Source organism: Rhodnius prolixus, unplaced genomic scaffold (genome assembly GCF_049639745.1).
Source record: "Rhodnius prolixus isolate KJV_2025 unplaced genomic scaffold, Rpr scaffold_4, whole genome shotgun sequence".
In the NCBI taxonomy this organism is placed as follows: Eukaryota; Metazoa; Arthropoda; class Insecta; order Hemiptera; family Reduviidae; genus Rhodnius; species Rhodnius prolixus.
In genome coordinates this window covers 40,320,129-40,333,043 of record NW_027411614.1, presented here as the reverse complement: position 1 = coordinate 40,333,043, position 12,915 = coordinate 40,320,129, and the positions used below count along the sequence as shown (strand labels likewise).

Sequence of the window (12,915 nt, the reverse complement as noted above, 5' to 3'; positions counted from 1 at the left end):
CCTTTCTTTAACACCAAACAAAAGAGCCAAATTTCAAATTAATCAAGAAAGTTTTTTTTCTCTTTTGAAAAAATTCATTTAGTTTGGTTTGATGACAACGAATTCAGAAACAAGGGTTCATTAAATGTGTATATAAACTGGAGATAAGTTCAGGCTCTTTCAAAATTAATTGTAACTTAATCCTTAAATAATGAATCCTCCCACGATCCACTTAGGTGATTTATTTATTTTTGATAAAGGCGAAGCATTAGATTTATTTTCATTATTTTACTTTCAGATGTATTCTTGTTAAGATAAATTTTTTAATAGAAACTGTTTTTAATTTTTCAAAAGTGATCTTAAAAAAGAAAAGAGCTCGTTAAAAATCAAGAAGAGGCAGCAAGTCTTAGTATACATGATTGTAGTGAAATAAGAAGGAGGCGCCAAGGGTCTAAGATGGTGATATGTTTGTCTCGTGTAATGGCCAGACTATTATGTGAAGAAATGAGAGATCAAGGACTTTTTACTGAATGACTTCCGGGTGGTAAGCAATTGGTGCTTGTAAAATGACTTCCAAGTCCTTTTGAGTAAAGAGAGGAATTTTTTATTTTTTCAAGCGAAAAAAACTTGAAAATAAACCATACATTTTATTTATTCAATTCAATTTATTTACACCGAAAAACTTAAACCACTGAGAGGGTTCGATTGATTACTTTCTGGATTGATTTGGATTGACTAGGATTTGAATTTATTGTATAATGTATTAGATTTTATTAGTGAGCGGTTAAAGACATGGACAACAAGCTCCTCATCTCTAATGTTACTGTTTACCAATTTTCCGGTCTTGGCTTGAATTATCATAATTACGGTAGTCACGTAGTTGGACGTAAAGCATATCCAAAAAACTAGTCATTATTTTCCTTTTCTTTTGAAGACTAATATTCAGCGGTAACCCTCATCAAAGCGCTCTTCTGATCTTTTATGGATTTTTTGTTTTTTGTTAATACGCCGTTTTCAATGTTTACCCAAACAAACCACCATATGGTTTGGATACCCTTAAAAACCCTGATGCATTCAATAGTCATGGTTTAGATGATGACTAGAGCATTTTTTGCCCAGGATTTGCAACAAAAAAAAAAAAGATTTTGGTGCCGATCCTTAGTAGTTTTTGCACCTCTCCTTTTTCCATTGTCCTCCTGGCGCTTCAAAACTTGGAGATCTTCTGGTCTCCCTGTGGAGCATCCATCATCCTGATATGTCATTATGTAGATGCTCCTCTCCAATAATTAGGGTAACTCAGCAAATTCCTTTGGTGTCATTCCTATTGCACACTTATCGCCAGTCTGCAGGTCCTTTTGTCCTGGCCCTACTCTTCTAAATCTTTCTTGGGATTTCAGGTTCCACCTTTCTAAATGAATAGCCAGCCCATCCTATCCTGTACCTAACAAGTTTCGCAGAGTTTCATTCTGTGACGATAGACCTTTCCTTTATTGAATCGAATGTGTAAATTTGTTTCTTCTAAAGTACAATATGATACAAAAAGTTGCAGAAAGAATCTATTAACCCAAACATTCATTTTTGTTCCACCATTCCTTGATTGCTATATCAAATTATGTTCTTTAATAACTCCTTATATACCTAATTATAAAATAAATGCTGGCCAGTGATATTTACACATTTCTCTACTTTAAAGTTCGTATCAATCTAACTTTTACTGATTCAACAATATGCTAACAAATATTAAAATAGTCAATACTTTTTATTTATTTATTAAAGATTTATTCACCAGCCACAAAACAGTGTGTAAAACAAAATAAGAATAAAAGTCTTATTACGTCATTCAAGATATTTTGTTTCCGACAGAAAATAATTATTTTAGATTTTTTGCTCCATTAGACCATTCTGGAACCACAGCGGATATTGATTAATATTGTTTAAGGTAGTCTGTAATTTGCATTCTGTGTAAAATATATCATTAAACATTCTACTGTAGTAAATTATTAGTTGTTTAGTAATTCTACCTTTTCAACTTTTTATTTACTTCCTTTGAGCTAAAGTCTCTCTAATTTCCTTCTTTATGACAGGATGTGCTGTAATCGGGTCAAATTGAGAAGGAATTCACTTAGCAGGAAATTCGTTATTGAATTTAATGTTTGTACGAAATAAAAGTATTTCATTCAAATAAAAACTCGCAAGATCTCAAACTTAAAATTTTAAAGAAATATGTCTACATCAGAACTTTTTGGCTAGAAAATTGAATTTTGTAGAGTTCTGTAGAAATTCTAAGGATTTGTAGTTTGGAACTTTAAAAGCGCTTTGCTTGTCAAATTTGTAAAGAAGTTTGCTTCTACAGGAGGAGAACTGAGTTTATTAGAATTCGCTCCATAATTTTCTTCGGCGATGTTAACTTTGCCGATAGAAATTTATATCCACCTTTCTTGAAAATAACTGGTACGATTTTCATAAATATCGCTGATTTTATCGATCGTAGGGTGTACGTTTATTGCGTCCCTGCCAAGTATCACCATTGCCTCCGTAATCAGAGTTTGGTGAAGAGAATCTAACCGTAATAAAAATGTTCGTCTCCTACTTTTCATTTAACTTGGCTTGTTGATTGCTTCCAAATATATTTTTTATCACAAAAACATTTTTTTTTTGGAAACAATTTTGGGATTTTAGAAGCGAAAGAAATAACTTTAAAATTGAAAACATATTTGAAGTTCTTGGTGACGCTGCTTATAATAGTGCAATCAATCATCTAGCAACATGGCAGGAATCAGTAAAATTCAATTTTTGTTTTTGCAAATCTTCCTAGTTGGAACCTTTTTTTGTACCTCCGTGATCTCTGACTGCTTAGGAACTGAGAAGATCAGGTTCAAGATCTCTGATTCATAGGTGTCTTAAAAGAATTTAGGGTGTGCTTCGTAAGGTTTTCGAATCGTTAATTATTGCTCAGATTGGATATTATCCAGCATTTAACTATACTAAGCACATCTACAACTTCAAATTTTGTCCAATACTGTTTGGGAAATTAATTTTCATTAAATGGAAACAGTACATATTAATAGCACAACCTAACAGAACTTCGTAGTAAACGATGGCACTTAGGGCCGCTTGGATGTCAGAGAAAAGTCCGACTCTGGAAAGGGTCATCCCTTTTTTATAATCTTACCAGCACAAGTTCTGTCAGAGGCTTTTGAATGTTACAATGAGAACTGAGTATGAGGGTTGAATATTATATCAAAGTATTTGTAGTTTAAATAAACTTTATCAAAAGCCTTTTTATAAGAATTGTAGGGCATATTTTAGAGAACTTACTGCTATTTCATTCCCTGCTATTTCCGTTGGTTTTGGTTAATTCCCACACCTAAGCCACCGTCTTATTTTCAACTATTATTTATTTTTATAATAACAGTTATTCTGGGGCTTGTAGATATAATCCGTTTTAGTTTTCACTTCTTGCCTTGTTCTCAATATTCATTTAAAAAATCTCTATTAATGTACCTGTTGAAGCGGAAAAGAGGTTTGGCCGTCTAGTTAGCTCCAGCCATGAGGAAGTTATCCAGATAGAGAGAGTGGGTTAGCGAGTAAGAAAGTGGTAGAGGAAGACAGAGTATTGAATTATATATACGGGGGCGGTAAGGGGCAGAGTGGGTTACAAAGGGCTTTATCTGAGCACCATTCATCTAAAGGACGAATTCTAAAGGTCTCCTCTAGACCCATTCCTTCGGCCACGGTCTCTACACTTCTCCTCCATTCTTTGCGATTGAACTTTTTTTTTTCCAAAGAGGAGAGAAATTATTAGCTTTACCAATCTTTGTCCTTCTTCAGGAAATTTTGTTTTCTAATCACATCCCCTCAATAATCCACTTTCTTTTTATCCCTAATTCAGATGATGATTATTTCTCTTTTTTGTTGTTTATACAACAGAATTTTTTTTTTTTACCGTCTGAAAGATGAGAAGTTAATTACAGACTCTTCTTGTACCTGACAGACATATCAGAATACAATTCAATTAATTGAAACTCAAATGCTCAGAAGCCGTTTAGGTTTCATAACGAATGTGAGGCTCAGTACTGAAAGTAGAAGCTGGTGCCAAGATTTTGGTATTCGCCTTTATTAGCCGGAGTGAAATAGAAAATTATTTCGAAATCTCGTCATTGATTAGCAACTATTGTTCCTCTCAAAATCGTAGGTAATCCAAATAATTGTGCAGGGTAAATCGGCAGGATTTTCACAGCTAAAGGCCCTAAACCCTCGTGAAGTGAGCTCGCTCTCCTGAGAAAAAAACTAGAAAAATCTATTGTAATCGCACATATTCGGTACTTGAGCCCAGCAAGCTGTTTGACTTTTCCAATAATATTCTCCAAGCAGGATGGACAGAAGGAAATGTCCTTAACTGTAGAACAAACAATATTCAGATGTACTCCGTCAAAGTAGGGATATCTACTTGGATGATACGACTCATACCGAACCTTAGAAGGACTGAGCAGTCATTATGATCAACTTAATATAGAACAGTTAAAAGGTACTAATGATAAAGGGACGAATAGGATTTAGGCTTTACTCTAAAGTATTATTTCATGTATTTAAGGTTTGTTCAAACTGTATAATATAATATGAAATAATAATGTTTTACAAATCGTAAAAACCGTGAGCATTGTACCGAGAGAAAGTCGAGTGAGTACAATTTACAAAACTCTTTTTTCTTTTATTACGTTGCCATCTTTTTATAATTGTTTCAAGTTTTTTATTTTTTTTGTTATTTTGTAAATTTTCATTGGTGAGCTGAGTTGAAATGAAAAAAAAAAGAACAATCTTTTTTGTTTTTTGTTATCAAAGAAAACCTAGTTTTTCATTCTCTTTTACAGTGAAAGAAATTTAATATTTTATTATTCTACTTTAAAAAGAAAGTTATTATCAAAGTAAATTGTTTATTTAAGAAGTTGAAGTAATATTAATGCACTTTCATGCTTCTTTTTAAATCTCGTCTAGTTTTGAATATTTTTATTAAGTTAAATTCATTTTTTAAACCTAAGAGAAGCAAAAAATATTCTCTCTTTTTGTTTTTTAAAGTCTAATCGTTTTAAATAAAATTTTACAGTTTTGCAGTACAATAAACGGTATTTCGAGTTCTTAGAAAATTTTGTTTTAACATTTTCAATTCAGTTGAAATGCTTTTGTTTTTATTTGAAGAACTAAATATTTAATCTTGCAAGCTTTCAATTTCTTTTTCCTTTTTTGGAATCAATTTGTTGATCATTTCACTTTAATATTCTCTTTTATTTGGCCAGTTTACTGATTTAAAATGCGTTTTAAGAATTTGTGATTAAATATTTTTCATTCTTACTCGCTCTTCTTTTACTGTTCTACTTACTTAATCTATTTTTTTGTGTCATTCAGGATCTTTTATTATTGAAAAATAATAATTGGTAATATATCAGAGTGAAAATGGATATTTTAATAGAATTATGATAAATCTATAGAAATTGGAGGTAGTTATGTGTGTTAACTGGATTGTACCTTTTGCCTGGCTAGTAGTTAGAAGTTCTTCAGCTCACTGTAGGCAGGTGTATTTATGTGTGTAAGGAATACAGTCCGGATGGCGTGAGGGACCTGGGTATAGAGACTGAAGGCTGGATCTTTTCGTCCTAACAAGGAGCAGAAGAGAGTTGAGAAGGAGTTTAAAGTCAATCGTCTGTAAGAGGAGATGGCGTGAGAAAGGGTGAGAAGAAGTACCAGGATATACAAAGATAGAGAGGGAAAGAGAGATTGTGGAGCTGCTAGTAGTTCCAAATTGATTCCGGAGGAGCCTTTGCTTGCACACTCACTCACCAGGTCGGAGACGGCAGTGTATATATAGTATTGGGGATGGGTGAGTTCAGTGGGAGGACTATACGAGAAAGAGAGAGGTGGCTGTGGAGGCAACTTGTGAGGCAGCAAAGAGGCGGCAGTCTACTCGGGACTCCCGCCAGAAGCGCAACTGTCTAAATACACGTCTCTCCCGCCTATGGTTACTCTTTCAGCGTAAACTTTTTAACGTATTTTTTTATTTTTTAAAATTAAAAACAAAGAAAAGTATAACCGTGCTGCCCGATGTTTCCATAACTCCAACAATGCCAATATTTATAACTTTACTAGTTGCCATTTCTCTACAACTTGTCCAAGGTAAACAATGCTCATTTTTTTTCTCTCCAAAAAAATTTTCATAAAACTTTATTTTATAATTGAAATTAATACCAATCTTTTTTTCTTTCTTTTTTTAAATTTAAAATCCAAACACATTATCATCATTCTTTTAACAAAAATTCTTTTATTTAAGTAAGCCAATTTAGAAAAAGAAATGTCTAGCTAAACATTTCATTCTCATGATTTCTTCAAATAAAAATTAACATTATTTTTACTAATTGATCAAAAATACTTATCAGTGCTTCTCTAAATAATCTTCTGGATTCAAAAATTTGTAACAATTGTTTTATGAAATTATTAGAATATTTGAAATGATCAGTTAATCTCTGTATGTGATTGGTAGACCAAGGTGGCCAAGGGGGGAGCTATACGTTTAACTGCGATGGATGTTACATTGGTTTTTCCAGGTTTACAGAAGTACTCAGAGAACATGACCAAGCTAACTTCCAAAAGTTCCTCTATACCCTGGACATTTGTCATGTAAACATGAGCCCCAACAATTAACAAGAGATGTGAAAAACTGAAATGAATTTTGAATATTTCAGATTGTTATTTAATAGCTTTGTAAAGCTCAACTGGTTCATATTTTACATTGTTAATAAATATATATACAAAATAAATTAGAAAATTAAGAACTGAGGAGACAATACTTAACCTTTCTATGATCCTCCAAAGTTCAAACTTAAAAAAAAATCTCTTCAAACATGGAACTTTTAATAAATATTAATTAGCATTCCTACAAAAAAAGAAAGGTACCTTTTAGAGAAACAACGGAAGGAAACCGCTTAACAGCTTTCATGAAAAATAATTCAAACAAAAGCTTTTAAACCTGAGAAGAAAATCAAACAAAAACATTGATGTGAAAATTTAAACTAGTATTGTTACTAAAACTCTTCGACTTCAAACTTATATGGTTTTTATAAGTTTAAATTTTGAAATGTCCTTAATTTTTATACATATTGTAAGGTTGAATTTTACAGGGAATCTAAAATCTAATCTCAAAATGCCTTAAAAAAATAAATCCTAAAAAGTATCAAATAAAAGTTATTGATTTACACACATGGAATTGATTATATAAATTTGAAGTTTAGTTTGAAGAATATCGTTGGAGGGATTTCAGGGAAAAATCTTGGGAAAGACGTGAAAATCCATTTAATAAAGTACTTTTGGTTGTTGAATTTTCTTCAAATTCTGAATCTTAGTCACAAATTTTCCGTCCTTTATAATTTATCAGACACAGACTGTACTTTTACTTAAGAGAGTAATTTATCAACTATTCCTGAAATCCATGATCCTACTGCTTGAATACTCAATCTCATGGAATAACTGGGCAAGATTGTAATTTTTACAAGCTGGGAAAATTGTAAGGAATGAAATTTCTTAGAAGAAATTATTAATTAATTAATATTAACTACTTCTGCCCACCTAAGCGTTTCTCTAATAAATATGATCACCACCATCTCTCATAATTCTGGAAAAAATCAATTTTAGAAATTTTTAGAGACTTTTACTATTTTTTTAGGGAGGTTCTTTTTGTTTTTTTTAAACTGGAGAAATGCCATCAGAAAAAGTTGTGAACCACTTGCCATCGTTTTAATTTTAAATTTATTTATTTTGTGAAATTGCTATTAATGTTTTAAATAGTAAAATAAATGTTGGTATTCTATGAAAGAAATCATTTCCGTGGCTTCCTTAAATCGTTCTAGTAAATTAATTCTGTTCATGGATTATTTTAAGACATTTCTATGTTCAAATTTATGGAAGGTTTCAACATATTGTTACCTTAAGGGCAGCAGACATTAATGTACATCTTGTAGTAGAAAACTATAAGCCCTTAAAAATTTAATTCAAATTCAAAATATGGTTTTATTTTCTCATTTAAACGGGATATTGTGAAAGGAACAATGCTTGAAGTGCCTCCTGAACCTATTGCACATTGCCTATTTACAAGAAGCATGTTCTACATGATTTGGAAAACGTTTCAGCTTAGAAAAGTTTTTCTTTATCAGACTCAGATCTTTTTCGTTCTTAGCTTTCCAAAAAAACGCACTCATGAGCAATGCTTATTGATCTTCTTCTTGTTTCTGAGCTTAATTCACATTTTTTTTGTTTGAATACAGATGATATTCAAGCATAATGAAAGCAATTATTTTTATTTCCCTGAAATATATATACATATTTTTTAAGTAGGATATCCTGAGCTCTGAATTAGAATGGGAAGACTCCATTAAAGGATTTTTATAGGAATGGGACGGTTTTTAATGGACTTTTTTTTTAAACAAAGAATTAATTTAATAACTTTTATAATTTATTTTATGAATGAATTTTACTAAAGCATTTTTATATGGTCACAATCTTCATGCGGAAATGGTTCTTCTTCTGGCCTAAACCCTTTTAGGGTCGCGATGACTATATTTCAATCTTTATTACTTGGGCGAGGATTTTCTAATTTTTTTTTTTTCTCAGTTTCCTTTGGTCCTTAGAATGTTTGAGTGATTACTGAAAGTGACCATGATATTCAGTAATCACCACCAAGTAGCCAGGATGATACTAAATTATCACTGATTTTGTATCACTTTATTCTACCATTGATTGAATTCTAATTGTTCAGTTAAGATTCAATACACATCAACTGTTTTCCGATATTACCAACGTAGTTAGAAATAATGTAGAATTGTCTTCGTCAACATCTTTTCTGTCATTAACACTGTGGTTGTTGCACTGAATTGTGGCAATTTTTGGAATAGTCTCAACAACAGATCTGTCAGTTGAGTTGACGTGCAGCATCAGAAGGGATAGTTGTAGTTGTGTTCACAAGTGTTACTGCCTTCCATATTAACACTTTTCAGCAAGTGGCATTTCTGTTGCCAATGTTATTGTGGCAATATCTCCCACCAGTTGCACTGGTTCTTAACAGGAATGGAAATTTCGGAACAATTCAGAAATAATTCTCGCCCCCCCCATACCCTCCATCACCCGGCGTCACAGAGCATGCTCATATATGAGAAAGGTATTGAAAATAATTTGATTGAACATGATAGGATTTCCGGATAATCCATCTATTCAACTGGACTTTGTACTACAAACGTCTCATTTCATTTTGCAAAGCTCAAAGGGGATTTAGTTGGGATTTAATGTCAAAAATTCTCTTATCAATAAATCAATAAATAACTGGCGTGATTCGCTGGCGGGACTTTCCTTCATTGTTGCAATCCCCAATGGCTCATTTTTACTTATATTACTTCTCGAAGGAGGAATTATTGCAATCGCACACTTATTCTATTTTGTTTTTACTAGAAATTTGAGGTATCCTGAATAGTATAAAATGATTCTGAGTTCAAAGAAAAGTTAGATCTACTATATGTTTTGAAACTGTTCTCAAGAAATATATATTAACCATCTTTTCTAGAACTAGTTCTAAATTTCACGAAAATTGCTAATCACATTATGAAAAGGAAATTTATAAACGTATTTATATCAGAATTTTCTAGAAAAACGGTAAATGTAATCTACATTAAACAAGAACTTCCAGGATCTAAGGAGTATCCAGGGATCATATGTCCTCCTGCAGCACATGGTAACTTTCCAGATGTCTGAATTTTCCTTGAATAATGCCATCACACCAGTTTTTCGCCGTATCCCCCAAAAAAATCTACAAGTGCCAATGCGTTTTAGACTTTCCTTCTTCAGGTGCTTTCTGATTAGACAATGCCCTGTGAGAAAAGCTATCACAATTTATCTTTATTTAGGCAGCTTAATTTATTTTGCCCATAAGATTTTCGCCTTTTACAGACCAGAAAGGGAGGTTCAGAGCGTTCTTCTGCAATCCTTTTTCTCATTTTTAACTGCGCCTCGCCTCGCCAAGGCGTAGTCCATCTCATTCCTCTCCACGCCGACGTGCCCTGAACACCCACCATTACCAACCATGTTATCTTGACTTTGATAACATATTCCCAGACCAACTTTGAGCTAAGAACACAAGAGTTCAGCCTACGATGGTACATGGCTATCGGAAAAGATTGATAATCACCCGTTCCCGATAATCCCCTCTGAGGTTAAACCAAAAGTACCTCCCGATCGAGAGAATTTCCGCTTGGAAGATATGCTAAGTGCCTGGTTCTCGGCCCTAAAACTCCAAAACAGTTCCCTCCGGTGTTCTCGATCCATCCGTATTCCATGCAATCCCCGTAATTCCTTAATACCAAAGAAGGCGAATTCCTAGCACAATTCCCTGTTGGTACTCACGTTTGTGGAATATTTTATGACCAAATTGTATTTCTGTTCATACCGTCCTCGGGGAGATTTCACATAGGGGAGCTGGCTTAGTGTTTTCTTTCCTTACCCAACGAAATTACTTCCTTACCTAGAAAGTAATAGTTAAAATAAGTAGGGAAATAGTCTTTGCAAACATGATTTTTAGAACTCCTCGACTGATTTATTTCGAAATGTAGTGGAGTAACACTGTAGACAAGCATGAAGTTGGTTTATTTCGTTAGAATTTTCCGGTAGTTTTATTTTATAGTTACTTTTCTTCTCTTTTCATAACATTCACTAGCTCACATTTACTCCCGACGAATTCATTGCAGAAATGGGTTGAAAAGAAATAAATTCTTTTCAGTAAAAATATTTTTTGTTATTTATCTCTTTTATTTTCCTTATTGTTAATAGTCATACTTGCTGCAACATTGTGAACTACCTGCACGTTGAAATATAAATCTGTTTCTTTATTCAAATAACTTTAATAATTTGTATACAATTTTGAAGTTATGTTGGCGTTGTGAATAAATAACTTTCTTTCTAGTGATTCGTATTACAGTTTTTAATTCAGCTTTCTGCATGTTAGTCAGTTTTCTAATGTTAATAGTTATTTCTTTACTCAGCAATTCAAAACTAGTAAAGCCAGCTGAACATTGAATAATCTGGTTCTCTAAAATACCGAGTGTACAGGATTTTCTTTAATGGAAAGGTTCGTCTCATTTATTTAAGACGATTTCAAATATATGTTGGTATTTTTTTTATTTTTACTTTTTCTTAATACTTGTAAGAGCAGGAAAATTACGATCAGTCCTCTAAGACTGATTTTTTTTGTTTAAATTGGGCATATTTCGAAATACTGTCACTAAGAAATAATAATTGTAATGGACAATATGAGCCAATTGAAAGGCCAGTTTTCAGAATCATGTGCTCGTTGTCTGTAAGTAGATTTATAATTATTATTTGAAACTTTACAGCTTAAGAAAGACATGAGAGAGAGGTGGGGGTAAAGCTTCCCTCTAACAGGTCATTTAAGCGCAATGTTCTGAATAATTCAGTATATTTTTTTGTGTGGTATGGCCATGCACTGAGTCTTTTAAGATCCATTTTCATGTCTTCGTTACTAATGTCAGGCATCTTTTTTACCTCTATAACACTTATAATTTTAATATGTAATTAAAATATGAAAATAGATTGTGCGGAAGTGCCATTATATTAAAGAGTTTTTGTTGTTTTAAAGAAAATAATTAGAGAACAACAAAAATTGAAGGCACCGATAAAACCACTGGCAACAACCAGCCTATATCTACTAGTCACTCTTGCAAGTCCTTACTTTCACAAAAAAAGATGGTCACCCACAATCTATACACAAATAACTGTCGGAAGTTGACAATGATATATTACTAGAAGTTTCTTTACGCAGGCAAAGGCACGTCTTTCCTTTAACAATAACCTGCCTACAATTGCACTTTGGAAACAGTTTTCCTTCAACAGTTCTCTTCGTACTGTAGTAACACAGATGTTCCACGAATTCTAGCTCATTTATCTTAAAATTATTACATTTGCCAAATAGATCGTTAATCGTTAATTCAACAGATGTTAATAACTGGTTGGCTACAACAATATTACTGTGCGAAGTGTTCCGAACTTCTAATTATTATCACATCTTTGTTTTATTGCAAGAATTATTATTATACAATACTTGGGCTTATAAATAATTGTTGAAAGTTTAATACTATATTATATTGAAATAGTCTAGTACAAACTTTAAATCACAATAACGTTACAGGAGAAATTAACTACAAGAACAAACTGCTGTTCTTATTGTGGGATGATGGCAGAGGCTAAAACAATGGTTTTGTGGTTGGAGGTAGGATTTTGAGGAAGTTAAACGATCAGTAATAAACACTTTGACTAGTAACTGTTTCCACTTTCCGTAAGCGATGTAGTCAGAAGAAGAAACCTTATAGATGTCGGAAATTATGTAAGAATGTCAAGATCACCTCTCTTTTGCTACGACAGTCTAAACTTGCTTACAAATAAGGTGTTACTATTCATCTCTGATGAGGAAACAAGAGGTGGTGTAGCAGATAAAAGTGAATGTTTAAAAATGAGTAGAATTAAAGAAGGTTTGATGTATTAATTAAATTGCTATACGTTCTAATTCTCTAATATGTAAAAAAAACAACAAATAATTGAAAGATCACTTTTTGTATCGGGCGAAGGAAATATGAATATTAGTTCCTACCTCATCTAAAGTTTATTTAGAGACTAAAAATAAAGTTATGAAATATCTTAATACCATGATTGGGTCTCAACAACTCAGTGGCGAACATTCAGTGAAATCTCTTTCATCTGCGTTTCACATACGGTCTATCTTACTTTTCTCCTTTCGAACCTGAAAACAGAGAAAATGCTTCGTTTTACACTTTACTCAGCCTCGAATGAGTTTGTCCTATCTACCTAATGATTTCTTAAGAATAAACAGATATA

At 32.6% G+C, this 12,915-nt stretch overlaps 1 protein-coding gene across 2 annotated transcripts in view; it reads left to right on the top strand.

Annotated features, from left to right (window-relative positions):
* Window positions 1-5,924: 5,924 nt before the first annotated feature.
* LOC141455859 (neurotrimin-like) overlaps window positions 5,925-12,915 on the top strand; it is a 433,945-nt gene continuing 426,954 nt past the window's right edge. For both annotated transcript variants that reach the window (XM_074131299.1, XM_074131298.1), the window contains exon 1: window positions 5,925-6,147. In XM_074131299.1, the coding sequence (XP_073987400.1) occupies window positions 6,096-6,147 (52 nt within the window). In that variant the 5' untranslated portion in view covers window positions 5,925-6,095. The remainder of the gene's footprint in view (window positions 6,148-12,915) is intronic.